The sequence below is a fragment of the Suillus bovinus genome, assembly GCF_016758785.1.
Source record: "Suillus bovinus strain UH-Sbo-P2 chromosome Unknown EDB93scaffold_49, whole genome shotgun sequence".
Lineage (NCBI taxonomy): Eukaryota > Fungi > Basidiomycota > Agaricomycetes > Boletales > Suillaceae > Suillus > Suillus bovinus.
Genome location: NW_024542105.1, coordinates 217,431 through 244,423, shown reverse-complemented (window position 1 = coordinate 244,423; position 26,993 = coordinate 217,431). Strand labels below are relative to the sequence as shown.

The 26,993-nt window shown below is 48.8% G+C and overlaps 9 protein-coding genes across 9 annotated transcripts; 5 read left to right on the top strand and 4 right to left on the bottom strand.

Annotated features, from left to right (window-relative positions):
- Positions 1-408: 408 nt before the first annotated feature.
- EDB93DRAFT_651490 (aspartic peptidase domain-containing protein) lies at positions 409-2,414 on the top strand. Its single transcript, XM_041456990.1, has 7 exons — positions 409-712; positions 763-932; positions 986-1,185; positions 1,240-1,500; positions 1,547-1,718; positions 1,768-1,911; positions 1,961-2,414. Exons 1-7 carry the CDS (start codon positions 546-548, stop codon positions 2,050-2,052), a joined length of 1,206 nt encoding a protein of 401 aa, XP_041305378.1. The 5' UTR covers positions 409-545; the 3' UTR covers positions 2,053-2,414.
- A 451-nt stretch (positions 2,415-2,865) lies between these two features.
- Positions 2,866-7,378, bottom strand: EDB93DRAFT_1241844 (uncharacterized protein; the record flags this gene model as incomplete). The annotated part of the gene is made up of 13 exons (XM_041451932.1): positions 2,866-3,117; positions 3,178-3,329; positions 3,386-3,453; positions 3,506-3,674; positions 3,728-3,767; positions 3,824-4,115; positions 4,170-4,290; positions 4,346-4,735; positions 4,801-6,056; positions 6,163-6,331; positions 6,391-6,726; positions 6,780-7,310; positions 7,345-7,378. 13 exons carry the CDS (start codon positions 7,376-7,378, stop codon positions 2,866-2,868), a joined length of 3,810 nt encoding a protein of 1,269 aa, XP_041305377.1.
- Positions 7,379-7,620: 242 nt separating this feature from the next.
- EDB93DRAFT_650975 (uncharacterized protein) lies at positions 7,621-8,786 on the bottom strand. The gene is made up of 4 exons (XM_041456988.1): positions 8,567-8,786; positions 8,387-8,511; positions 8,095-8,342; positions 7,621-8,040 (listed from the first exon to the last, which is right to left on the bottom strand). The coding sequence occupies exons 1-4, from the start codon at positions 8,571-8,573 to the stop codon at positions 7,821-7,823; spliced, it is 600 nt and encodes a 199-aa protein (XP_041305376.1). The 5' UTR covers positions 8,574-8,786; the 3' UTR covers positions 7,621-7,820.
- A 428-nt stretch (positions 8,787-9,214) lies between these two features.
- EDB93DRAFT_1252747 (peptide chain release factor eRF1/aRF1) lies at positions 9,215-10,793 on the bottom strand (the record flags this gene model as incomplete). Its single annotated transcript, XM_041453334.1, has 6 exons — positions 9,215-9,520; positions 9,562-9,789; positions 9,841-10,273; positions 10,320-10,558; positions 10,615-10,654; positions 10,714-10,793. 6 exons carry the CDS (start codon positions 10,791-10,793, stop codon positions 9,215-9,217), a joined length of 1,326 nt encoding a protein of 441 aa, XP_041305375.1.
- An 18-nt stretch (positions 10,794-10,811) lies between these two features.
- EDB93DRAFT_650932 (uncharacterized protein) lies at positions 10,812-11,983 on the top strand. The gene has a single exon (XM_041456987.1). The coding sequence runs from the start codon at positions 11,127-11,129 to the stop codon at positions 11,868-11,870; it is 744 nt and encodes a 247-aa protein (XP_041305374.1). The 5' UTR covers positions 10,812-11,126; the 3' UTR covers positions 11,871-11,983.
- Positions 11,984-14,149: 2,166 nt separating this feature from the next.
- Positions 14,150-15,619, bottom strand: EDB93DRAFT_1089736 (uncharacterized protein; the record flags this gene model as incomplete). The annotated part of the gene is made up of 1 exon (XM_041446226.1): positions 14,150-15,619. A coding segment is annotated over one exon (1,470 nt), but the record flags the coding sequence as incomplete, so codon positions are not given.
- A 254-nt stretch (positions 15,620-15,873) lies between these two features.
- Positions 15,874-17,253, top strand: EDB93DRAFT_650712 (Mis12-domain-containing protein). Its single transcript, XM_041456985.1, has 2 exons — positions 15,874-16,346; positions 16,396-17,253. The coding sequence occupies exons 1-2, from the start codon at positions 15,924-15,926 to the stop codon at positions 16,819-16,821; spliced, it is 849 nt and encodes a 282-aa protein (XP_041305372.1). The 5' UTR covers positions 15,874-15,923; the 3' UTR covers positions 16,822-17,253.
- A 5,105-nt stretch (positions 17,254-22,358) lies between these two features.
- Positions 22,359-23,511, top strand: EDB93DRAFT_1252743 (uncharacterized protein; the record flags this gene model as incomplete). The annotated part of the gene is made up of 2 exons (XM_041453333.1): positions 22,359-23,441; positions 23,491-23,511. The coding sequence occupies 2 exons, from the start codon at positions 22,359-22,361 to the stop codon at positions 23,509-23,511; spliced, it is 1,104 nt and encodes a 367-aa protein (XP_041305371.1).
- Positions 23,512-23,954: 443 nt separating this feature from the next.
- On the top strand, positions 23,955-24,846 carry EDB93DRAFT_650636 (uncharacterized protein). Its single transcript, XM_041456984.1, has one exon. It carries the CDS (start codon positions 24,201-24,203, stop codon positions 24,753-24,755), a length of 555 nt encoding a protein of 184 aa, XP_041305370.1. The 5' UTR covers positions 23,955-24,200; the 3' UTR covers positions 24,756-24,846.
- The last annotated feature ends 2,147 nt before the right edge of the window (positions 24,847-26,993 follow it).

Genomic DNA, 26,993 nt, shown 5'->3' with positions numbered 1-26,993 from the left:
TAACCGCACCCTCTCTCTACCCAACCCCAACACAAGTCATGAGCGCTTGAGCTCCTAAACAACACTACGATGAACTAGCTGCATAACATGGTATCTGATGCATGGCTAGTTTTATATTTTCCTCGGGCCACTAGTCGCATTTTTGCATCTATCGTCGGTTATACACATTCTGTGTTACATTATATACAACATGAATCATCAGGACCCACCTGTTTGGACTACTCGGTCATCCGGACTTATCCACGGTTCAAATGCTGCCCGACGCCTTGACGCGCACGACCACTCCAGCAACTGCATAATATATATGGCACGTCCGACCGTCGATGATAATCAGGGTTGTGTGGAATTAGGGGGACGGAACTGTGCGATCGATCGAAAGTGGTTGGAGCCAAGGTTTAAACGTCGACTTCAAGCTGTGTTGGATTAACCGCCACTGCACAGCTACCACATTTTTTAAATCCATCGCAGAGTGTAAAATCGATCGCTATAAGAACGTCTATTAAAAGGCAAGGTAAGTAGCTAGAATTTCCTGTTCGTTCACAGCAATGCGTTCTTTATTTCTGTCCTTGGTCGTTGTTTTACATGCGCTGACAGTCGCTTTACCGCAACCACACCCTCTTTCGATATCATTGACGAAAAAATCAACTCTCAGGACCACTGACGGACGCGTTGACTTGGCTTCAATCAGGAGTCATATTTCTAGTACAGAAGCGTAGGTGGCTGCTCTTGCTCGGTGTCGCTTCCTGCTGATCATATATTTAGCAAGTTACAGCGGAACGCTGCTGCGTTCGAAAGAAACACTGGTGCAGCCCTCTTCTCCCCTTCAATAACCAAGCGTGCGGCAGCGTTAGGCTCGGCACCGCTTGTTGACATCGCAAATAGAACTTGGATTGGAGAGATCAAAGCCGGCACTCCGCCGCAGACATTTACCAGTTTGTATTTCTTACTCGATGCCAATTAGGATGCACTCAAACGAGTGCCGCAGTTAACTTTGACACTGGTTCTACGGACTTATTTCTACCTGGATCAACTTGCGGGGACACATGCAGCGGACAGCAACGGTACGATCCTGATAGCAGTTCTTCTGCCCAACTCCTTGGCAAGTCGTTCACAGTGGAGTACATGGATAATTCCGCGGCTACAGGTGATCTATATGCGGATAGTGTCTCGCTTGCTGGCTTCAAAGTACGTAGCAGTTTTCTTGTTGTCTCTTGTCTGGATCCATTAATCATGTCGCAGGCCACTGCACAAACTTTTGGCGTTGCGTTAAATGAATTCGGTTTTTCATCAGAAATATATGATGGGCTGATGGGATTGGCTTTCAAGTCGATCTCTAGGTTTGGCGCAAACTCGGTTTTCCACACGCTTGTTTCACAAGGAGCTGTCCCAGAACCGGTGTTTGCTTTCAAACTTGCATCCTCTGGTTCTGAGCTTTACGTTGGTGGCGTGAACCCTTCGGTATATCAAGGCTCGTTCGCATATACTCCAGTAACCAAAGAGGTGAGTCGCCAGTCTTAACTTTAGACATCACTCACACATTTATCAGGGGCCCTGGCAGATCACTGGTGATGCCATCGGGATCAATGGGAAAGAAATTGTCAATACATTCTCCGCCATTATCGACTCTGGGACCTCGTTGATCTTGGGCAATTCGCCCGACGTCAGTCAGCTCTACGCGGCCGTCAATGCGACAGAAATAGAAAAGGGTGTATACGCGCGTAAGTAGCTGGACAGCCCCATTGTCACGTTTCTCATCTTTCTTTCAAGTACCATGCGACACCGTGCCAACTGTGAGCATCACCCTTGGAGGGAAGTCGTTTCCGCTTTCTGCGGAGACTTTAATCCATGGCCCTGTTGATTCATCAGGAACGATCTGCATTGGTGCTATCCATGGCAGTGATGAAGTTGAAGGTTGTTTTTCTGGATTTTTTTAGAGCTGCCCTCGCTAACTTATCTTCAGATCAATGGATCCTTGGTGACGTCTTCATGAGAAATGTGTACACTGTCTTCGATGTTGGAAACTCCAGAGTCGGCTTTGTGGAGCTCGCGTGAGACGGAAATCGCACTCGAACAGTTAGCTTACTTGGACATTGCTTTTGACTAGGATGTTTCCAAACTGACGTTCACTCGGACTTAGCTAGGACTTCTTGGACTGTAGTATATATAGGTGTATCACGAATACTGGATTCTCGTTCCCATTCATCTACGCTCCACTCGGCATTATCGTGGATCTCACTTTTCATGCAGGCATCATGTAGATCCTCGGAGCTTGGAACCTTCGATCATGACCTAATAGACGATCAAGAGCGAGAAGATATGAAAGTATGAAGGTATGGGCCTGGCAGTGAGCTAAGTCAGGAGTAAAGGCGAGATACTATGGGGAGAGATGGATTCGATGAGAATGAACGCATCAAGGAGCAGCCCCCACTAAAGACAACCTTATGCCCATCTTCCCGTCAACTCCATCGGTGCTTTCTCCGACTAATACCCTTGTTGTATTCCTCACATGTCCACAAAGGAAGGTCGTGAAATGCAAGTTGTTCAAGTGCACGTGCATGCAAAAAGGAGAAGCAGAAACGAATGAGCGCGAGTATGATTATCAGTGAAGCGGATTTCAGCTGATGGTCCAGACAATCCTATTGCCGTAGCATTGCAGTTCCCAGAGCTTTGCCCCTGAATGAGCCCACTCTGTGTTGCCGTGGGCCTTCAAGGGCTGTACTTTGGTTGACTGAACTTTGCGGTGATTGTGATGTTGATGCTGAGGTTGAGTTAGAGATGGCTCATCTGACCCGGGACTCAGTAAATGTGATCAATGTGAATCTCATTATGCATCTCCAAGTTCCGCGACAAAGTTGTATTCTGTTCTTACTCCGCATTGATTGGTGGAAGCACCTGCTTCCTCTTGACGGGCCAAACCTCTTCCATGGTCTCTGCATGCCATATCCGCCCACCACGGATGACATACATAATATTCCGCGTATTACGGATATTATCCTGCAACAGATCAAAGCCAGGCGGGAAGATGATGAGATCTGCAAGTTTACCCCTCGAGATAGACCCGAGGCTGTCAAAGAGACCAAAAGTAATTGCGGCATCAGCAGTTGCTGCGCGAATCACCTGCGACGAGGTCAAGCCAGATGAGTCTCTACAAACAAATGTGGTATGGAGGAAACGAACCTCATAATTGCTTAGCCCGCCCGCTTTGGCGTAAAACATCTCCTGATGATACATGAGTCCAAGGGGTGGCTCGCCATGCGCCCCGATATGAGCGCGCAGCCCTCTATGCACCATATTTGCAACGGATGCAGAAACATTCCACAGTGCCATCGCTGGAATGAAAAAGTCAACTGACTTGTCACTAGGCATGAATCCATGTGAAGCATACAATTGAACGGCCGGCTCGTGCTCTCTGAGATCCCTTCGAGAATGTCGTGCCGTGTGTGCGTGCGGAGTCTGATAACAAGTTATCAAGCGCACATAGTTAAAGACTGAAGCAGAGACATACTTCGGGTCGTTCGGAATATCCTCCGTTGCCCAAAGATATTGCTCTCCGAACATGCCTCCATAATCGACGATATGCGTTGGAGTAGATCCAGTCCCACTCATCGTATAGAGCGTGAGGATATCATCGTACAGCACGGACACAGGGATATTGTGCTCGATCGTCGTCATCCCTAGTCTAATCAATAACCACTCAAGACTGAGAGCTCTAGAGTCAGGCACTTACCATCTATAATGTACGTCAAATCCCAATCATAGTTCATTCCCTGCAACCGCAATCAGCAGGCCACTCAAATGGACGAGGAAACAGTGTTATACTTACACCTTCTGGCACACATAGCATCCCCACTTGACGAGCAGCTGTTAATAACCGTTGTCTTGCAGCCCTCGTCGGCAAATTGTAGTTCTTATAGCTCCAGCTCGCATCTCCGCCCTCAGCCTTGATCCTGATAAGTGCTTCACGCGCCTCACGCATGCTTGCAATGTCCTGATGGATACTATATTCGGATGCACCATAGATAACCGTGCCGGTATGGAAGAGCCGCGGGCCAGCCATAAGTCCGGACTCGATGCGTCCGCGTTCGACGTAACCGAGGGAGTTATGTAAACTTGGGCTGTAGGTTTAGGAGTAAAATGATCAATAAATATGCGGAGAGAAAATCACGCACTTGTGTAGTGTAGTCACGCCGTACGCCAGGAAAGCCTGCATTTCCCATGACGTTGCTGGGTACTTGTCTTCTGTGCCAGCCCAGTGTGCGTGTGAGTCGATGAAACCTGGGATGACATACCCTACGCGTCACGCAACATCAACATTTTTCCATAGATCATAAATGAAACCACTGACCGCCCTCAGCATTGATTTCAAATGCCCCCGATAGTCCCTCACCAAGACAAGGGCCGCCAACGGCTTCCACGACTCCACTCCGAATCACAACGCTCGCACCTGACCTTAAATCCTGCGCGAGCACACCATTCTCCATACTCAAGATAGTCGCGTTGTGGATGATGACCACATCAGCGTTGCTCTCGGCTATAGTTGATCTATCTAGGCCATGCGCTACTGACTTGCGCGCCTCGCTGGACAACCGTTGCACATCGGGGGTATAGGCAATATCCACTGCTGTGACATGAAGCAAGTCCCGGACACAGTCAATTCCGAAGTTAGATGTGTCAGCCTCGATTGCGTCTGTGCATGCAGGTAGGCGGGAGAGCTGGAGAGTATGAAGGTATGGACCTAATTTGTGTAGCGGTCAGTTAGGTCATAGTGGAATGCGAGAAATTTAGGAGAGGCGAACGCACCAAGGAACCATCCAATCACACTTCCGTCACCACTAAACACGACATCATGCCCACCGTCTCCGCTCAGACGCGCCAAGTTTTTCGGTGCCTTCCCAGGCTTGGCCCACATGGCTTTCTTGGAGTCCACTGAGGAAGGGGGCACATAATATACGTGAAAGAGGCTGACAAATGCCGCAGCCCCCGCTGTTTGGCTGCGTCCAGCTAATCTTGAAGACATCAAGGGCACGGATCCAGATGGTGAAAAAATGATCTCATCAGTTCCCTTCCCCCGAGCAACCACCTCCTCAGCGCCATCGCGCAATGAGATCCGAAGTACACTGTCAGATTGTTGGACGAGGACTTCACTAGACTTGCCATCCATGAACGACAGCTTGACGACATCAGAAGGATCGACACTACTTTGGATGTAGCGCAGGTTGGTCAATTCGACAGTACCTTCAGAACTGAAATGGGATGGAAACGTGATTTCTCCGACCCAGACTCCAGTTTGTGCAGTAGCCACCACGTCACCAGTTAACACATCCCCACCCGTCTTCACCAGCACAGCTGTCCGCGCGCCGTTTGTCGCAGGTGCACTTACTACAGCACCAAACCACCGTCCCTTAGGGAGTCCAGCGACCTCCCACACTTGCCCACTTTCCAGGTCTGCCAGCTCAAGGGACGAGAAATGAGTATTATCCCAGCGTGCGTGCAAAATGAAGGAAGACCCAGGAACGAAGGAAGGTGAGTAGTATCCTGCGGAGGGGTCTAGGTGCGGAATACGTTGGGCAAGCTTCGAAGTCCCAAGGAAATTGGCATCATCGACGGGGTCCAAGGTAGCCGGGTTGATGAGGGATTCACCAAGCACCTGCACCCATGTCTGGCCTGCGCCTGTAAATACTGCACGCCTGCCAGATTCATCTAGTACGAGCTGGGTGAAGGCACGCACGCGCTGCGGGCCTGATTCAAACTTGCGTACATCAGTCTTCATACGCCGAGTTTCCGCGAGCTTCTTCGAGATTTGCGCTGTAAACGGGATAACTTTTGGGGTAAAGTCTGCATTGTTGGCAACTCCGGTCGCGGCGACAAGCTCCCCCTCTGTGTTATGCGCCAATGGGACATGCCAGATCTGCCCAGCAGCCCAAATGATGATGCCCGGAGAGGACAAAGAGGGCGTGAATGCAAAGGATGGATATGTACCCATCGGCGCATATATTGTGGAGAGGTCGTAGGTGAGCCCGTGCCAGATATGATGCAGGGTGCCTGTGTTAAGATCCCTGTCGAAGGAATATCAGTTAAACCAACATATAGTACATGTATACAAGGAATGCGATTACACAAACCCTGAAGAGCATCATGATTCATAAGTAAATCGCTACTTACTTGAGTACGAGTGCTTCCTTGTCCCTCACACGGCGCACAAACGCAAGCGTGCGTCCATCACGCGAAAGTATAGGCCGGCTTGCACCACCAGGGAAGGCATCAACAAGTGTCTTTTCCACGCCCGTCGTCAAGTTGCGGTGAAAGATCGCGTATATACCCTGATGGACATCTACGTGCATGTGAGGAACAAGTACATAGTGCATTAGGAAACAGCGAATGCTAACGCACCTTTGGAATACGTGTAACTACCACCAACATCCCTCACATTACCAGCATAAATCAGCGTATCATCGCCCGCCCATATAAACTGTTCGTGTCCGATCTGCTGCTCCACGTAGTCATCCTTTGTCCACCCCATAGGTAGGTTCTTTGACACCAAACGCTTTCCGGCGCCTTCCTCAACCTGCGATTGTACATGGACAGTGGGAACAGGAAACTCCCATCCTTCACCAGCTCCAAGCGAGCGTGAAGAGTAGTACCATTTCGTTGCGACAACCTTATCCCCTGAAGGATGCCAGCGAGGGTCAGACACCCAGTTGTACGTCTCATTTGTGATGCGTCGCGCTATACTTTCATAAACATCCCGCCTAGACGGAGAAATAATTGATTTTGCTCACCATTTAGCCTTCCTTCCCTTGTCAATCTCCTCAGTTTCCTCTCACTCGTCTCCTTTATACCTCGTGCGAGTTGCTCCTCGTCGTGGATTTTCAGCTCGAGCGCATGCGATGAGCTGACGTGCGCGCGAACGTCCATGACTGTGCACCCGTCCGGTGCCCAGGGCATTACCCACAGATTGTCAGCGCCGAGCCCCGCGTCGCTTTTGAAAGCAATCTTGTCGCCTGTAGGTGAAAACCGTGGATCCGCATCGTGTGGAACACCTGTGAGGACTGGCACGGCTTCTGTTCTCCCTCCTACTCTTCCAGCAGCTCCTAAATACGCATCACCCGGTAGGCAATATACATCCCCTGCCATGTCAAATACGATATCACCACTCACGGGGTGCACGTCAAGTCGCAACCATGTACCTTCTGTCACCTCGTAGGACAGTGTGCGAGGGTAGGGGAAGTCCACAGAGATGTCCCAGGGTTCATGTGCACGCAGAGGGAAGTCATCGTCTGCAAATCCGGATGCGGGATCATCCAGCAAGGCTCCAAAATACTTGGTATGGAGAAGTGGAGTCACAGGGTGGCTGGGGAGGGCGAAACGATAAATCCATGATGCGAGGCAGAGACATATAACTAGTTTGACAGCTGTTAGTTGTAATCGACGAGTTTTCGTTTGATGGCTATGGTAAGGCGTGTAGTATGTTGGGACCTCTTTCATAGTTGTTGGAGCTTTCTCCGAGTTTGAATCATCAGTCTTGAGAATCATTCAGAACTGGCGTCTGAGTTGAACGAACTCCGAGCTTGAAACGGGCCCCGGTTTACATATGGGCGCTTAAGACGAGGTGCTCCCAAAATAACGTATTACGCCAAGTGACGTACGCGATATACTGATATGCGACATGCAAGTTTGAACTGACATGAGAGAAAAAAAGCACCCATCACTCGCGAATTTCAATTCAGTCATATATGACAGTAGCGTAGATAGCATGAACCTCTTGATCAACCAAAAAAATCGGGACTAGGACTTCGTCAACGCACGAATAAAAATACAACTTATGAAACCGCCTCCTGTTCTGTTCCCTCAGCAGGAGCAGGTTCCTCTTGTGCAGGCTCGTCCACCCCCCCTGATTCTTTCTCTTCAGCTTTCTCTTCAACCTTCTCTTCAGTTTTCTCTTCAGTTTTCTCTCCCACATTTTCTGCTGATTTCTCACCCTCTTCGCCCTCTTCGCCCTCCTCCTTCGCACCTTTGCTGCCAATAACAGTAGCATTGATTCTTGCCAGTGAGAGATTACCCAGGGAATTTCCAAGAATCGCCGAGGGAACTCACGATAACGTCACATGCACTGTCTCTCCCTCCTCCTCTCCCTCCAACTTGGGCAAATGCACGGTCATGCGCTTGCCCGCCTTCCACCCGAAGCTCCCAGAAGAAAAGCTCGTCGAAACAAGCTCCATAGCCTCCAAGAACCCAGGATCCGTCGACTCAACGTCAGCGGGAGGCCTAGTGTGTGAAATACTGACATGTAGGGGTTGCGCCCGAGACTTGAACGCAGAGGCACTCAGCCCTGTCTGGTTATACTATACATTCAGAATTAGGGGCTGAGGCATGCGGGGACACAGACCTTCAATCGTGCTGCGCCCTTCCTCCCTGTGCCCTTGGCGCTCTTTCGAGGCTCTGTTTTAGGTACCTTGGCACTGCGCGTCTCGCGCTTCTCAGTGGCGGATTCTTCTGCAGCTCGTTTTCTTCCTGCAGGCACATTATATAGGAGCTGTTGGATGCACATTGATGAAGTTGAACTCACCAGCCATAGTTATAGAATGGGAAATGTTGTGAAATGGGTGTTGGAAGCCAAGAAATGTGCGCTTGAAATTGTAGATCCCGAATCGTCGCGTCTGTTTATATCGTTGACAACCGCCAATAAATACCACAGGCGGGCGCAAGGTGGACGTGTGACGTCACGCGCTTCGTCACGCCCCTTTGGATGCGCTTTGACCAGGTGCCACAGTGGCAAGTCTGCTAGGCAATGAACAATTTTGCAACGTTAAAACTTGGTTGATACAGTTGAAGACCATGTTGTATAAAGCACTGGGAGTACTGAGATCTGAGACACTGCACCACACAATAAATGCATTGATCAAACGAACAATAGGATACAACTACATAGGTTGAAACTACTCATCGGCGAACAACAGGATGACTCCACTCGCATGTAGTAGTTCATACACTCTAAGAACCGTTTACCTGAGATAAATATTGTCAGGAAAGTCCATGAAATGTGCGGGGAACGAACCTTTAGACCAAGTACTGGCGTGTCACAATTGAACCGATGACCGAATGCAGAAATTCGCGCAATACCGGTCCCGCCATTCTCCCCTAACTTCCCTACCCCTGCCCCCGCCCCGCCCGACGTGCTATCAGTGGACGGGGCTCCGAAGAGCCAACCATAACGTCAGATATCATCATCATCGCTGTAAAACTCGTCTTCATCTTCATCAAGGGCCGCTAGATTTGTCATGTCGACTTTGTAACGAAGCAAGCCGCCTATTCCGCCGAATCCCTTTACGAATTGCGCGCCCTCCTGCGACCGATTGGTTACAAACTCGAGGTTTGCTCCAAACTCCTTGTATTTCTCGGCAAACCATTCAAGGAGAGGTTGTGGATCGGTAACATGTTCCATTTCTAGACCAGTGGATTTATCCAAAAATCTCTCCCGATCTTTCTCCTGTTCTTTGTTTGCAGTGGATAATAATCTCCTCTGACGATATTCATGAGTCACCTAGGATCTGCAATAATAACAAGCGTCTTACCTCCTGCAGCATTGCGGAATACATAGCGTGTGATGTCCAAGTTCTCCCACACGATCAGGGTCTCGACCGCGCCTAGATCAAGCGCCTTCAACGTGTCATCAATACCAAAGCAGTACTTGCTCGTGTCTTGGCTGATTTCGTCGAAATATTTCTGGATGAGCCTTTTCTCCTGCACGAACTTTACATTTGCCAGCGCATCTGCTGCAAGCTCGATAGCCTGCATCTCATCTTAGTCATAGTATAGAAATGCGAGAACAGCTGAACCAACCTGATTGAAACCATTCTCACCACCATAACTCACATCCACAACCTTAATCACCTTCGCGACCAAGCGTGGATCAAACATGTCACTCTGACTGAGTTCTGTCTTGAAGTCGGCGCTTCCTGCCAAAACAAGTCCAGTCACATTGACTTTGTCGTTTGTGATAAAGTGCTGCACAGCATGCTCAGCGACTTTTCGAACGTAGTTGTGGCGCTTTTCGTCACGCAGACGGGAGAAACGTAGCGCAGACTGACCACCACGTCCATGCTTCTTAGGAAGATCGACAGTGAATTTATGTACGATATCACGAGTGTTGCCTGAGAGGGTGCCGAAGAGGGTGCCATTACCGTCCATGACGATGAAGCCAAAGCGAGAGTCGGACTCGAGAAGCTCGGATAGGGCTTCAGTGTGGAATTTGTTATCACAGAGATAAAGCGACCTATTCATGCGTAAGATCAAGGTCATGCATCCGATGAGATACTTACGTATTGATCGGTTTGTGAGGTTCAAAGTCAAACGACACCTTCTTTTCCTTACCTTCGTCGGTGAGGATGGTGCCCACGAAAAGTACGAGACCGTTTGGTGGGACTCGGTTGTATAACTTAAGGCGCTGCTGGGTACTGGTGATAGCTGCAAGAACAGACAATCTGTTCACCCGCGACTTGATGTTGCTCGCAGTACCGTATTCCTGCGTCAACATGGCTGAGGCACGAGATATTTGATCCTGCAGTAGGTGGACTGAAATGAACAAGATGGCAAAAGGGGCTAAGATCGACGCACTTTGGGAGGAATGATCAAGCTGATCATGGATGTCCCCGCTCTGTACAACACACGATCAGCGTCCATCGTTGTTGGTTCAATGAAAATATGAAAACGTACCCGCGTGCAGAGTCCAAGCTCTTGATGAGTTTCTTTACCTTCCACATCTGGATGTTCTGCTCTGCGACATCTTGACTCATGATGGGCTGATCTTTCTTCTGAACGTTTTGATATCGATTTTCTGTTGACGAAAATTTGAATGGGACACCTTGGATGTCCCGTACGTTCAATTTCACGCCTTATGAAGGTCAAACTTTTTCACCGGGCGGTGGCGGATTTAGGGTAGGCTGCCACAGGGCTACCTTCCAATGCAACGACATCGCCGAGTACTTGCACTTCCAGTACTCTGACTCAATTCATTCACCAATTGGGTCTTTGTGAGATTTACCGGTGCTATCTAGTCATATTTTTCTGCTACTGATCCGCTCGGAAGCGAACTGCCATTCGTCTCAAAGGTGTCGTCCCACCGCGTCATGAACAGCACAGCCGGAAAGCGCAAGTCAGCTATCCCTCCTACCGATGGCCAGAAAAGAGTCAAGCTACAAAGCGGAGCCGTTGCCAAGGCCAATTCGAAAAAGAGCAAAAAGGACAAGGAAACTAATAGTGGACCATCAGGGTCGTCGATGACCAAGAACCCTGCAGCCACATCACAATCAGCAACTGCCAATGACCGTCCCAGAATCCGGAAACTTGCGCCCCCACGGCCATTCCCAACAGTTGCACCGTCCGCACCTGCCACAGCACCACGTTCCTTGCATACTGAAGGCAAAAATAACATCTGCGTCACGCGACGTACCAAGTTGGCCGCTTACCTGCGCCGATGCAAGGCTCTGATCCTCGAAGATGGGTTTAAAGAGATTCGACTGAGCGCGATGGGCGCTGCTATCCCGCATCTTGCGCTTTTGGCCGTTTCTTTGCCTCAAATAGTGCCGGGCGAGCTAAGTGTCGAAGTGCAGACGGGTAGCGTGGACGTGATTGACCAGATGCTTGATGGAAGCGAGGATGAAGGTAGTGGTGGTAATGACGAGGAATTCAAAACAAGGGTCAAGTCAACAATGAACGTCGTCATTCGCGTAGGAGGCTCGGGGGACCCCAATGTGATAAGCGATCCCGCGAAAGGATCAGTGACAGACTCTGGCCAAAGCGATGTGAATGTTCAGCAACCGGAGCAGATTATTCTGCAGGAGCCTGAACAGGAAGACATGGACCTGTCGTAACAGGAATCACAGTAGGAAACTATTGCCCCGTTGTGTTGGTCGCTGCTCATAGCTTACTTGTAGTCCAACCCTTCACATTGTCTGAATGCGACACATGGGTATTTGCCTGGCTATATCTTACAATGTACTCGCATTTTTGGAACAGACCGTCACAAATTGTGTAGATGGAATATGTTAACGTAATGCTGCTGTTAACAGCGCTCATACTCCGGTGAGCTCGCAAGATATGTACTGGAACTTTCATTTTTCATTACCTCCCACTTCAATCAGCCTATTGCATTTCCGTCTTGCTCTGGTAACGTATTGTACCTATTTGCAGATCGATGTAGTTGGACTTCTCACTGTTCCGAATGAACGTGAAATCGATACATCGGTTTGCAAATACTTAATGCTGCATGGTTCTGATCACCTAAACTGCAGATGCATGATAACTTGCGGCGCAGTACCTTTGACCTGAACCTACAGATAATGAACGTTCTAGACCCTTGCTAGATCGTGTGCGTGCCCTTCCGTCCTAACCCTATTTATCAATTGATCTTCAAGATCAGTAAATGAATCCATAAACCTCACTACACCTCCAATGCATTCTTAGAGCCTTCGGTTGGTCTATATGCCCGCCGGCAGAAGCTAAAGTTACGCAAGCACACGTGTATCTCCCTGACAGGCCATACCCTGACGGGCAATCGCCGCGACCTCACAAGATTACGAGGTCAAACGACCAATTTTAGTGAAAAATGTTGAACTTTCTACAGTTCGTTAGGCATGCTGTAAGAGTGCATAATCGCTGTCTCGGTGAGAAAAGTGTCTCTTCCTGTTTTATAATGGTCACTTGTTGTTCTTTTAGCAATGTAAGGGTTGTTCAGAAGTCATCACACAATACGAAGACTCATTTTTGACATCATTGCGGGATTGTCCATGCCTGGCCCTCGCTGGACGTGAATGACAGCATGATTAGAAGCATCCGATAAACCAAGGTCCGGGTGCCAACAACCCCGAGCGACAAAAATGGCTTCACCGAAATTGATGACGCCGTTGGTGCATTTGATCTGGGGAGAATGATGAACATCACGACGCTTAGTCTCGCATAGTATGGCATGAGAACGTTCTGGTAAGTTTGACCGGGCTTCGCAATATGAGGCAACTGCCGGTGTGACGCCAACCACGAGGGGAGTTGGCAAAATATTACCGTTGCACGGATTCAATAGAACATCCTATTCTGCGGAGCTTCCTTCACCTCGCGCCCCACTAACCGCGACTTTGGATACATGTTAGAGCGCAAAAATAGCAGGCCCACATCCTGCTATATAAATAATTTATAGCGCCGCGGTCAGGTAAGCATGCATTTAGTTGGTTTCAAGTAAAGTTCAAGTTACGACGTCGTGTCGTTCGAAGCCTCCCTTTTCATCCAATGAGCTTCGTGCGAGGTAGTTAGATCGCTTTAGAGCACATGTATCAAAGCGAGAACTTGGCTCCAGTATACAGTGTCAGGGGGTTTCTCGGGGCCTAAACTAGTCCTCGTTCCATTGCCTGTAGACAGTCTTCTCCATATTACAAATTTTGCGCCACAGGTGGTTATATTTAAAGTTCTGCGCTATGCGCTCAATGGTGGACATTTCACTGGTAGACCGCAAATTGGTGAACGAGATAGCATTGAGCGGTAATGAACAAACGATGAGTGGCGTAATGTACATACTTGTAAGTCATGCCTTCAAGCCTAGAATCGTGTACTTGCCACCAGAAGTACTACTGTAGATAGGGGTTATATGAGAAGGCGACGGTCGACCTGTTAGGTAGGTGTGTTGGGAATCACACCCCAGTGATACAGGAATTTCAACAAAGGGGAATGCATTTGCACTGTGGGACTTAGCTGCCACGCAATACGTACCCGCTAAAACCTCCTGGTGGTTCATTACAGATTCAAACCTGCAACCCTTTGGATCAAGGCCGGCAACTGCCAGAGCAGTTCCACGATCGATGGCATATCCAACTAGCCACCTCCCCAAAAGTGGAAACCTAGATAACAATTTGACATTCTGCTGGGAGGTTCAAATTCGTTTCTTGCCGATGGTTGCTATCATATGAGGGTGAACAATTGGAAAGATCGCTGAACTTTGATTGTTGTAAAAATCCTTGTATAACGCTCAGTCATTGAATAGATGAACAAGTTTCAAATAGTACAAAAGATTCAAGCAAGTTAGACTCACGAAGAAAGCATGAAAGTAAGAAAAGAAAGTGTAGCATACGCAATGCGGATTCGTGTATCACCGATAAATCTCCAACTATCGCAGCGCCTCAAGTCTCTCAGTGAACGAGGAGCTCAGCCCCATGCTAACCCCCAGCCACGATCTCTCCATTTGACCTTCTGCGACACGTGGGATTACATCTGCCTCCCGATCAGACAGACAGTCATACGAGGGTGACAGCGAGAGCGATGACGATAAAGTGGGGGACCATACATCGCCAAACTCTTCGGCAAGCTCCGACGCTGTGCGAAGCTGCGGCGGTAGAGCCCATGATTGCGTAGAAGGCACAACCCGCGTAAATGATGATGAAAAGTCTAGCGTTGGCAGAACGAAGTTGTCTTGTACGTCGGGAAATGGCGATAACCCGATCCCGTAGTCCCAATCATCCGAATCAAGTTCAATGTCTGAACCGATATCAGCATCATTGCCGTAGTCCAGTTCCGACAAGGATGCTGAACCGAACTCGACACTGGAAGCAACAGACTTGGGACTTGATGGAATCTCTTGGTCATCGATAGCACTCATCTGCGAAGAAGCAGACATGGCGTCTGAGTGAACTTCTTCGAGAGCACACCATCCTTGTCCGCTCTCTCCAGTGACACTACGTACTTGGGCAGCTGTCCAACCTGCAAATGTAACCCGGAGTATCGTGCACTGCTTATCGCTTTGATTATCTCCTAAACCGGGAGCAAAGGCGTAGGCATCAACGCCGACGCCAGGATCATCCCACACATTTGCACCATCCAATCGGGAAAAAAGAGTGGACACACGAAGCGAATGGTTACGATGCATCCTATGCGCAGCAGCGATTTCAGGTACAGGCAGAAGCGGATGGAGCGGACTAATTCCCGCGGTGGAATGTGCAGATAGGGGCAGACGAGCAGTGGGAGTAGGAGCGATAGGAACGAGAAGACAAGTCGTGACTTCCGGCAAAGCAGGTTGTGGCATATAATGGTCAAGTTCAGAGATATCGAATTCGGTAGGGACTTCAGCAACAATTGACCTCTGCTTTGGCTTGAGCATCTCTTTAGTCTTTTTGGGTGCCACATTTTCCTTAGCTTTGCACAATCTGCGCTCCTCCTTCTTCTTCGCCTTGAGTTCCCATTCAGCCTCCCAAAGTGCACGGGTGGCAATAGGAACGTTATCCACGATATTCTGGAATATAGGGCGCGCAGAATGGAATGAACGAACGGTGCCAAGACCAACATTAGCTACGTTTCCGGGGATGGGAGTCGGACGAGGAAGGCGTGGTAAAGATAAGGGGTGGTAGAGCGCATTTCTCACGGGGAGTGAGTATGATGCTTTAACGCTCTGAGCAGTGGAATGGAAATGAGCAGGACGGACAAGCGAGTGACTGGGAGCGACTGAGACAGAATGCGCAAGTCCTGGAGTGGTTAAATGAGCAAAGAATCTGGAGACAAGGTTACGAGAGTGTGTAAAAATTCGTTGAGCATTAGACAGCTGAGGCGTTCGCAGTGGTGGTATGAACGCAGAACTGTGAAGTGATCAAGCAGGACCAGCCCCAGGGGCGTGGTGTTTGGTCGCGCCGATACCTTGCCTAAGGTGACGAGTGCCGTGCGAGACGGCAGACATGGTGAAGGACACTGATTAGTGAGCGATGTTTGACACTGGTCAATGTCAACGTTGCAGTTGAGCCTTAAGTTTAAAGCAGTGCGTAGTGCTCAGCGCTCGGGCATGTTATAAATTAAGTTGTGCCGGATAAACACGCATTTGCTGAGTCAGTAACTCGGGAGTCGGCATCGCTTACGGTAATGAACGATCACGTGGTCGTTATTTTCTTGACGTGACCATGATGAACGCACAACAGCCTACCGTACCTTCAGCCCTACTTCCCGAAATTCTCGAGTTTTCCCCCCAGCTCCTACTCGACGACATTATCAACTATGCAAACGAAGCGATAACAAACACCGTTGATGCCTTAGAGGGCTTCCTGTTTCGCTGGGCGTCTGAGCGAGAACAAAGAGTTCAAGAGGATTGGGATAGCACGCAAGAAGTGGAACAGGGCCTTGTCGCTTTCCAAACGCTTTTGGAATCCCACACGGACATTGCCTTTGACTTTTTTGAGACATGGTCGCTTCGTAACATATTTGCTATTCCTGCCGATCTTCCCGTCGTCGTGCCTCACCAAGAGAACCTCGATCTCGATTGCCCCCCAGAACGCGAAACAGAGCTCATGACAGAGATAGATGAATTGCGAAGAAAGCTAGACGCTGTACGTTTCCAAGCTTGTCGTTAAACCCCCCTGTTCTAATGGTGTGCAGCAACGTCGCTTGAAGCGTTTGTTGACTCGTGCAGTCCGCTTGTCTTCAGCAAAACGCCGTCGGTCTGAATCTCGCCTAGAACAGCTCTCTTTCCTTCGGGCTCCCCAAGTTTCTGATCTCATGAGCCTTCCAGAGCAGTACCGCTCGATGTTCTCAGTAGTATCGTCCCTTCCGCCTCTTACACCTGAAGCTGTCGCTGCCTTTTCGCAATCGCCGTTGGCAGACCCTGGCAAACGGCCATGGGAAGTCAGCAAGATGGGTTATCTCGACTGGGCCAGCAAACAGGTGCTTGCCAAAGCACAGCAATCTGACGGTGGTGCTGGTAGCTCAACAGTAGGATCGCTGGTGGAATCAACTGCCGCGGTGTCGAAGACTGAAGATCTCAGGCGATTGTTGGAGGTAAACTCCGCCTTAGAGAATGCCTAATCACTACGGCGTGCGAACCGTGACACCATTCTATGTCATAATTTGTAGTGGAAGGATGAGTATTTTATTGTAAGAAGGTAATTTGTATAACAAAGCATAGCCTTCTTAGGGAAGAGCTCCAAGAACTAAAAAGCGATTTCAACGTGTGCTAGGTAGAGTGTTACGGGCCGGGTGTTTACTCCATGACCAGCTATATTAGTACAGGTGGTACTGCTATTTCTTCAAGTGCAGCACACTGTTTACGAATTGCTTGACAAGCAGTTAGACCGCTATTCCTTCCGGTTGTAACAACCTGTGCTGTGATTATCAGACGTGACAACTATTATCCCTTCTTCACGCGCAGACGTCACATGTGTGTCCCGGTCACCGCTAAACGAACGTAGCAGCAACGCATCGTATGATATATCGGATCCACGTCAACACGTCGAGAAGGAAAGGCACCTACCCCACACCTGCCAACCGATGTGAGACATCCGTTTTCCCCGCCATTATGCGCGCGATCGGCCCTACAATACCCCGCATCGAATTAATCCGGGTCAGCTGACCTGATGACTGGATAGCGGCAAACAGCCGGGACACTGCTAGATGAGCCGCGTCACTTTCGAGTACTGATCCATGCTCAAGCCCGCATCAAACTGATCCGAGTCAGCTGACCTGGTGACTGGATAACGGCAAACAGCCGGGACACAGTGCTGCCAGATCAGCCGCGTCACTTTCAGGTACAAATTCATGACTCCATATCTTTGAAACATGGTCACGGGCCCGGGCATGTCGGATTACGCTCAGATCCTAGCTCAGTTAGCTCCGGCCATATGAAGTCTTGGCATTTGTAAGCCCCTCTACACACTTGGCATGTCTGACTTATGGGAGGTGTTTTACTGTCACCACAGTTTCTTCGAATCCCAAGGACAGTCATTCACACATTACATGTAAGCATTTTGAATCCACTGGCAGAAGTCCCGCTACCACGCATGTGTACAACCGTGCTCACGGGTCGTGGCATCGTCCGTTTTTGGACGATCCACCGTGAAGAAACTTCTCTTTCGAATTTGCCAAGGATTCTCAATATCGTGCGATCTCAGTAACATGTTTGATAGCAATCATGCTTCTTGCGGCTTATTCAAGAACGTGGGGGTGTGTGGGCACCTATGGCTGCGAGACTGCGCTATGAAGTCCTCCCCGATTCCGAATATACTATGTTACTAGGCTAAGTATCACCCGGCCCCGCCACATCTGATCGATTTCCTAATGTGTGCTATGTAGTCGGGGTTCCCTGGCTGCGTGGCGCGCTTGCAAGGCGTGGAAGTCAACGCGATCAGTGACCCTCTCTGCGGTGGGGTGAATTACTATTTTATGCAGTCCGCCCATCAAACATTGAACTAAACCGGTTTCAAATACTAGATGTTGTGGATTGATATGATTATTCCCCCGGTCACCGTCACAATATCAATCTCGAGGCCTGCACGATTGTACGTTGCCATCTCACACTGGTATGTGCCTACACTCCTGAGCTCAGGCTTGCAAGCTTGAACGCCGCATATTGATGTCACTAAAAGCCTTAATCCCCGAGTCCCCGATCACTCGCAATCCCCCTTCGCTGAAGGATCTATTCAGTCCTATTTGTCATGTGTAGTTCCAAGTAGTTCTTGGCACTTGGCACGTCTGGTAGAAGTGTACATATGACTTAGGGTCATGCCTTGAGGCAGAGGTCGGAACTTAGGCCCGAGTACAATAGTTCGTATACGATATACATAAGGGGCAAGGACTCCTGAGGAACAATGAAGCACCGCTTTTTGTAGGCGACATCACATCCGTGAACCTAGTTTTGTCGTCTTCTGCTATATGAGTGGCAAGTACCGAGTGTGCTCTCTGTCGTTGAAACGTCGATGTGAGACAGAGGGTCCAACTTCACACAAGTGAGCCGTACCATACCAGTGCAACCCCCTAAGATCGGCACTGAAGTACTGATAGGTGCGAAGCTTTTTACATAACACTGATCAATACATGAAATTTGGAAACCCAAGTCCTCTTGTCAGGGATGATCGCTTCTTTTAGCTTTGTTCCCCAGGCCCGTCCTGTTGTAAGTCAACATAACTCTAATGACTGCAAGCAGGAGCTAGTTATTCCCTAGCATACGCACAAGTGGGCGATGATTTCTTGATGACGGGCAAGTACGTCGCTATGTACGCATTTTCCTGAGATGCCTCCTCAGAACTACGCACGTAGCATCGTTTCGTCGTCATCATTTCGTAAAGGCCCACGTGTGTCTTAGTAAGGAATGCACGTTTATGGAGACTGAACTCAAAAAACTGCGGATTCGGCCAGTGAGAAACGCAGAAGGGGAAAAGCCATCATATAAGACGTGGTAGCCTGAGATATCAACAGTCGGGATGGACTGCTCCTCGGATTAGCGATACAACCTTTTACAGTCCCCGACAAATCTGTTCACCGACGTAGAACATACGTGGGCACCGGCGACATCCGCTGAGGGAACAAATATCACCCGATATGTAAGGAAGAAAGATGTTACTTACTTATGCTGAGAGCATAACGACAGATTACATGACTCAGAGGTTTCCTAAGCGATAACGCCTTTTTTTTAAGTCATACGAGGCGGAATCATGATTACGATGGCTCTTACATGATTTAGATGGGACTGGACAATTGGAGCTATTGAAGGCCCTGCACAGGGGGAAGGACACTCGTTTTCTTGAACAAGGGTCGTCTAATCAATTCAACAAGATAAGGGCGTACGGATGCTACGTACAGAGCCGCACACCGATCAATTCGATATCGCTTTGCCGGTATGGAGCCGAAGGTGTAAATACGCAGCATATCGAATTGGCAAGTGAAGATGTTGACCGTTATGCGCCGAGCATTGAAGAGGAGAAAAGGGGGCCCCCACACTTAAAGTTAGATGAATTCGGAACTCCTAGAAGATCCGTCCAATTTGTAGCGTCAAAAGTCCACGGAACATCCAGCGCATAAATCCGAATGCACGAGAAAGAGCTAGAACTTCGAACGGGCACCAACAGGATCGGATGGTTAAGAGCCGATCCAGTGACTGAGCCAAAAATACACTTGCGCGAGGAAAAGACTAGTTGGTCGGGTGCCTGGGAACTGCTTGTCCGGTGCAAGGTCGAGGCAGCGACGCGGGGTGACCAGCGATGAAACTCAGCCTATCTGTTGTTTCTCAAAATAAGCTGAGCTGACGGTGACCTGTCTAGTTCGTGCCTGCATTTCAAAGAATCCAGCACATCCTCAGATTGCTGATCCGTCGAAGACTGAGCGCTAAGCGGACTGGAAGCATTCAGCAAACAGTACCACGTGTTGGAAGTCGAACTTCTTAACATGGAGTCAAGCACCGACAGCAAGGTACTCCCAATCAGTTTGAGAAAGCCAAGAAGAAAATCCCGATGCGTATTGGCACTATTGGAAATATATCAGGTATGGGCAGCAGAGGACAAATTGGAACATGAGAAAAAACGTGCGCTTTCCACAACTATATCTATGCTCTGCGGAAGGAATCGCGCGAGGAAAGAAGAGGCGAGGGTAGGGGATAGAGGTAGGTTGAACAGTGTTCGCTCGTCGAGATAAGGATTAAAGCAATACAGCAGCGACTCGAGCTCATGTCTAGCCGATGCAGGTTCGAGTTCCGGACCATAGATGTGGATGTGAAAGCATGAGTGATTTTTAACCGGGCACGAAATGGTGATGACTGAGCCAAAAATTCGCCTCATCCCAATATTGAATTGAAGGAAGCAAGGCAGTTGGGTGGGAAAAACCCTGTCTACCTTCCACGTATTGGTCTGCCTATAGGAGACCGGGAAGATACGACATAAGTGTCGACAACTTTTAAACAATTTTTACACTCAACCTTCGTCAAGTAATGGACGAAAATAAATCACCTGGCTCTGCTCCACACTCCGGATGTCGATGTGGTGCGAAGGGCAGTCGGGGTGCCTGGGTAACTCCCGCATAGGGATGATCGCCGCGGAGCAACGTGGATATCAATGCAAAGACAAATAGATATACAGAAGACGGGACGGGACGATGATGATTACCTGATGACCCTCGACCTCCTATTCAGTTATCTATCGATCGACATGTTTTAAGTCAACGTCGTGGTCTGTGGAGTATACAATACCTCAGAGCTAGTGTTGGTGGCACAGAACTCGACAACTCTCTCTCTGTTGCACCGGATCCCGCCACCATCAAAACCATCGAGTGGTGGTCATGGTCACAGAGCGGACGAAAAAGTCTATAAAAAAAACTCCACACCCGCACTGCATGATGTACATGCGGGACCTCGCGGGCGGAAATAGAGAAGGGCGGTCGGGGCGGCGCAGACGAACGCTCGATCGCAGCTGTCGATGATTTATTCATATTTTGGGAGGATAAAGCCGCTGAACACGGAAACAGCATGCCTTTGGCGATGTGTGAGCTCGATCCAGTTGCGCCTAGCCAAGGAACAGAGAAGGTTATCGGAGATTTCCTGCTACGCGAAGAATAAAACCCCCGGTCCAGAGACACCCTGTCGAGAATACGCGAAAGACATCCCTTGCAGGAGAAGAAAGCCCCTGGCCTGGTGCGCGGATGCTTAAACGCTGCCAGTGGTATGCGAGATAAATCTCTTGGACAGGATAAAAGAAGGAAAAACAATACATGGGTGAAGGCGTGCCTCGTTGCTAACTGCGAAGACAGCAAACGGACGAGTGATCGGCTTTCACGGGCAGATTGAAACCTCGTAGAGTAGAGTAAGGAACCCTTGACGACTTATCGGTTGAGTGCTGATGCCCCAAGATGTACTAAGTGATAGTGGAAGCTGTGTTGGTCACGGTATCAGCAAGAGTAAGCCAAGATGAAGGATGGGTGTTTTGTATTACAGAGATGTGCTTGGCCTAACTTGGCGTGGCAGTAGTTTGGTAATATTGCCAGCGATGTCAGGGCGTGGTGCTTAGCACGTAGGCGTATCGGTGAAAAAAAGGAAAGACTGATATGACAGCGGGAAAGATGGCGACGGTGGATGTGGATTACTGCTGGGGTGGTGTCAATGCGGAAGATAAAGTCAAGACCAATGTTGATTATTCCTCACTGGGCTGTCCCGTCCGAAATGAAGGAGGGGGGGACTGAAGTCGACGAGGACAAAGAGCGGGTAGGTATGATACATCCCCCCTATTGCGTAAACTAGCGACGACAAGGGTACATTTTCCATCAGACGTGTTCCTCACGAAAAAGGAGAACTTGAGCGGGGATGTGACGTCGCTTGAAATCGAGAATTCTGGAAGGGTGAAAGTACTTTGTTTGACTGTCCAGTTGTCCGAGGATAGCAGGTGAACAATGTTCTAGTTGATGACAAACGTTGCCAGCGTGAGGAATATTATTTTAAGAGATAAGAAAGAGGCGGAAGCAAGTTTTGAATTTCGTAATCAGATCCAAATCGAATCTCGATCGGATCTCGACCCCCGGAGACTCCTTTTCATGCATAAAATGATTCATTTAAGAGTCGAGCATGAGTTGTATTTTTTCACCCAACAATGATTCGTACTAACAGCATTTTGTTGAATTCACCAACGCAGTCTCCAAGACTCTCTCCAACAACTTATTCCACCTCTTCACTCGCTAGCTGCTCTTCCTCAGACTTGCATCTACAAATGCAACGTCGTATCCGATTCGCACCTCTACCGGACCAAGTCCCAAGTACAACGCCAGCACCACCTATCACTAGCCTTGAATCAAAACCAAAACCAAAACCTTCAACTTCCTTCTTCCGTAACATATTCAAACGTTCCACACCAACAGAAGACGCATCTTCGTGTTTCCTTCGTCGCTCCCGCTCTCCACAACCTCACGAGTTCGGTTGCCCTCTAACACGAACCACTTCAACCCCAACTCGTCAGACAAAACGTCCATCGTCAGACTCCAAACCACGTTCTTCAGTAAACTCACTCGGTTCAGGCGGCGGTCGTCATACAATGCCCCCAAGTCATTTCACTCCCCCATCTCTACCCACAAAATCAACCAGGCGCATGCTCAACGGTCGCGTATACGGTTCAAAACGTCATCTTCCAACAAACCCCTTTGCAAACGTACGCGACGAGCCAGAATTCGTAGAGTGGGGTTATGGCGGCATGGGAAGCGTAACTGGTTGTAGCGACTCCAAATATTCCGTTCTTGCAAAAGGCACACCCGCTTTACTTTCCCATCCTCAAGCCAAAACACCAGTCGAAAGGAACGATGGTGTCGGTGTACCAGCCCCAGATGATGAGGATGACGGCAGTGGCATGGGTTGGGTAAAGAAAAGGAGACAAGAAAGGGAGCGCCTTGCCAAAGAAAGACACGCCACAGAGCTCGCATCCACCCTTGACACAGATTCAAGGCGAACAAGCACCGACCGATCTTCCACCATGGACAGTACAAGCACTCGTCTATCCACTCTTGCTGCTTCTTCAGCTCCTACAACTCCTCTTAGCACCACAGATACTCTTCCACCCCAAGATTACTTGCAGGCTGTCGGATCGAGTCCTCACCGCAAATTCGATCCTGCCATCAATAGCACAGCCAGACAGAGTAGCAACAATCATCCCCGGACTTCCGACTTAGACGAGAGCGAGCTAGAGGTATGTCTCTTATCTCTCTATTGTCCTACCTATCTCACCTTTCTATTAGGATCATCGAATACATCCTTGAGCGCTGGAGTCTAAAAGATAAGCAGACAAACAATTCATGCGCCGTCTTTAGAGGACTCGTACCCCGCCCTGACTTCTCCCTTTGTTTTCTCGTTCTTCTTGTGCAAATCGTCCATTCGCTCTCTTCTCGCCATCACATCATCGCTCAATCGCTGTCCATATCTCCTTATTCCCTGCATCTTACCCATCACAGCCCGCTGAATTACTGTTATCTTATCCCTGCTTATATTGTTCATATTACTTCATCACACATCCCTCCCGGATCGTGCATACCGTCAGGGGGCATACCGCTGTCCTCACTACACCGGCGCCGTTTCTTCGACGTGGGATGATATCTCGTCATGAAACGCGGGCATTCGAATCCTCGTGGTCTAGAGAATGATTAATGGTGGTTCATGGTACTTCCTCTCCATATCTATCCGCAACCTGTACTGAAAATAGTCCATCCTTGTAATAGTGCCATTTCAATCGTTGCATCTAGCGTCCATTTAATACTCGAATGACAAATCCATTCTTGCCAAAGCGCCTTGCATCGTCACCATTCATATCCGTCGTGCAGGGCTCCTGTTTGACGTTAGACAGAACTAGAACCCGTCTTATCAGTTCATTTGTCCCTGCATTGCACCATACCACTGGCACTTTGACTTCTTGCTTGCCGATGTTTCGTGGACAACCCCGGGCATTATCATTATGTCCATCAAATCAAACGGGAATTGTCTTTGTCAATTGAGGCAAGGTTTCAGCTTCGGCTTTGAATCTCAAGCCCGGATTAGCAATGATACCGTCAGCCCTTCCATCTCCCCCGGTCGACTTCGGTATCTCCTTTCATCCCCAATCGCCACTCATACATCATGTATCCCTCTGCATATAACTTGTATTCAACAACGATCTTGTCACCTGCGTAACGAGGGTATCGGTGCGTCCTATTTAACATCGCATAGATCCCAAAGCTTATCGCGCTCGTCTTACACAGTGCACTCGCATCATTTTTTTTCGCCTCGTCTCCGTACTACAGTGCTGAGAGGAGCCACGATCGCTTGCTCTCCCTCCCGCCTCATCTCACCTTGTGCCGTGCTTTTCTTTTCTTTATATCATCCCAACTTGACTTTTTATTTCATTCCATCATGGACTTATGCGTCGCAATGCATTCATCATACCCTTCAGCAGTGTAGTTCCATCTTTACCTTGTTTCTTTCTTTCTTCTTTTCGTTGTTTCTTTTTTTGATGGGGTTTTGGTTTTTTTGATGTAGATCCTTGGGCAGGATCTTTGATCTACTTGTGGCTATCAGCATGGATTTCTTCACGACTATTAGATTGCATATTGGTGACATGATATACACGTAGCCGCATCTGACTTTGTGCTATGGGGGAGCTACTAAGCTCAAAAAATGACCCTCCAATTATGCACGCTGGATGTCGTAAGGCTGTTACCTTATAATCATGATGATCTGATATCTCGGACGTGACGCGAAAAGAAGAGCGCCCATATGATGGCCTCGCCATGGGCCCGGTCTAATATTATCTGCATAATACGTTGAACTTGACTTGTACACTTGATCTATATTAACCATGAGACGCGAAAAGAACTTGCAGACGCTCATATGAATTATATATAATAGCAACGCTCGAAATAATCTGATATCAGATGCGAGAAGAAGCACGCTACTAGGGTAAGTAGAAGAAATGCCTGACTTGAACTTGAAGGTTTGTTACAAGCAGATGTAGTAACAACACTCGAGGTAACCTCATACTTACGACGCGAAAATGAGTCCGAGTCTGCTGCGCACTGCCAGGGGAGAAGAAAAGTCTGAATTCAACTTAAAAAACTTCACTACAACATACAGACAGACAGACAATCCATCAGATACCTTCGCTTAATAGGGTCAGGGAGCCAAAAGCGAGGAGCCGCGGTAGTCCGAGATGTTTTTTTTATTTCATCTTTTAAAAAAACCATTTCATGTCCGACGTGGTGACAAGTCTGATGGATATTTCGACGAACATTGGTGACAAGGACGTGACGTTTGTCCGTTGTTCGTTCGTTCGTTAGTTCGTCTAGTGCAACTTGAAGTCCGGCAGCCGAGTTAAGAGGAGATTAGAAGTAGTTCCTGAATGGGTATGGGATGAAAGTCGTCATCATCGTCAACTGCCAGTGTTTAGTCGGGAGGTGCACAAATCGGTGGCGTTGATTGCGTGCCAGGTAATCGCCCAAAGTCTCCGCGGTGACGTTACTCCATACATAAGCTGGTGTCAGCCACTGCTGTAAGTCGAGTCGAGCGGAGTTAAGGAGTTAATACGAGTAACTTGACGTGCGTATTAACGGAAGAGTCGTCGTCCTCGGCTCTCGAGGACTTTGGGCGCATGCTAAAGATAGGTGTTGGTCGTGCGCCAGGTATGTGGTAATTGCAAGGCGTCAAGACCCTGCAGTTTGGCTGTCAAGAGGAGAGGGCGTTGCAGCTCGACCAAAGAGGTGGCACAACGTGGTCGGAAATTTATTTGGCCAATTTAGTCAAGGGCAGGCTGGGAAGGTCGCAGACGAAAATGTGTAAAGTGAATGGCCAAAGTTATCATGGACGTGAGGGAATACAACGTCCGATACAGAAGCGCAACAAGATAGCAAATCTAGTTGTGTCGGTCGCATGCCAGGTAAAAATTTAGACGTGTGCATACATGTACATGATGGAAGGGATCGAAGCCCCTGTCAACATCGACTCTTGAGCATGATGGGTCCTGTCTAGAAGCTTACGAGATGGCAACTCTAGCTGCGTTGGTCGTGTGCCAGGTAATTGCGAGGGATATGTAGGACCCCGGGGTCTGGTTTTCGGATCATTGTTCTCACAGAAAGTGAACCAGAGGGATTTTTGCCCGACGAGGACCTAGAGTAACGTAGCTCGACGCATCCGCTCCGACCAATCTTATACGCCTATCTTTAACCCTCGCTAGATCGATGATGCGTTACCAGCGGGATTTTAGCGATTTGATGTAGTGTGATTATTGTGGGGGTTTGGCTGAGGCGGAGGAGCGCTGAGTGATTTTGGCCATTAAAATTTAGTAGAACTGGTAGGAGATGCTAGTTCGGGTACCGGTGGGGTTGGATGCGGCGCTGTAGGTTAGCTTTTGGAAGTGCAAGGTAAAAGACCTGACCCGCCGGCGGCTGAACTTGTCGAGGGTCAGGGACGCATTACTGCGTACGGATGATGTTCATAACACTGACGGAGCGGAGTAAATACACCGCCTAAACTGTGTTAAGCAGGCGATGCGCTGTGATCATGTGATGGAGAAATTTGGAAAAACTATTCTGGCATGCAAGGTTACAACACCAGGAGATACTCACAGATGGTCACAACACATTAAAAAAACTTGCCCCGTTTCGCAGCACTTTGACAGTATTGTTGCGGAATGCCGTACATCCTTGATCTATGAAACAAAAGTATCCCACCAATGCTGCCTTCAATTTGTAAGATTCTCATGGAACTAGGCACAAGG

What these genes read in the sequence shown, in the direction of transcription:
- EDB93DRAFT_651490 (XM_041456990.1), top strand. Translation starts at nt 546, where the DNA reads ATGCGTTCTTTATTTCTGTCCTTGGTCGTTGTTTTACATGCGCTGACA. An exon ending in CATATTTCTAGTACAGAAGC is followed by an intron (nt 713 to 762) that starts GTAGGTGGCTGC and finishes TCATATATTTAG; the next exon opens with CAAGTTACAGCGGAACGCTG. An exon ending in AGAAAAGGGTGTATACGCGC is followed by an intron (nt 1,719 to 1,767) that starts GTAAGTAGCTGG and finishes CTTTCTTTCAAG; the next exon opens with TACCATGCGACACCGTGCCA.
- EDB93DRAFT_650975 (XM_041456988.1), bottom strand. An exon ending in AGGGCGCAGCACGATTGAAG is followed by an intron (nt 8,343 to 8,386) that starts GTCTGTGTCCCC and finishes CTGAATGTATAG; the next exon opens with TATAACCAGACAGGGCTGAG. An exon ending in ACAGTGCATGTGACGTTATC is followed by an intron (nt 8,041 to 8,094) that starts GTGAGTTCCCTC and finishes CTCACTGGCAAG; the next exon opens with AATCAATGCTACTGTTATTG.
- EDB93DRAFT_650932 (XM_041456987.1), top strand. Translation starts at nt 11,127, where the DNA reads ATGAACAGCACAGCCGGAAAGCGCAAGTCAGCTATCCCTCCTACCGAT.
- EDB93DRAFT_650712 (XM_041456985.1), top strand. Translation starts at nt 15,924, where the DNA reads ATGATGAACGCACAACAGCCTACCGTACCTTCAGCCCTACTTCCCGAA. An exon ending in TGCGAAGAAAGCTAGACGCT is followed by an intron (nt 16,347 to 16,395) that starts GTACGTTTCCAA and finishes AATGGTGTGCAG; the next exon opens with CAACGTCGCTTGAAGCGTTT.
- EDB93DRAFT_650636 (XM_041456984.1), top strand. Translation starts at nt 24,201, where the DNA reads ATGTCCATCAAATCAAACGGGAATTGTCTTTGTCAATTGAGGCAAGGT.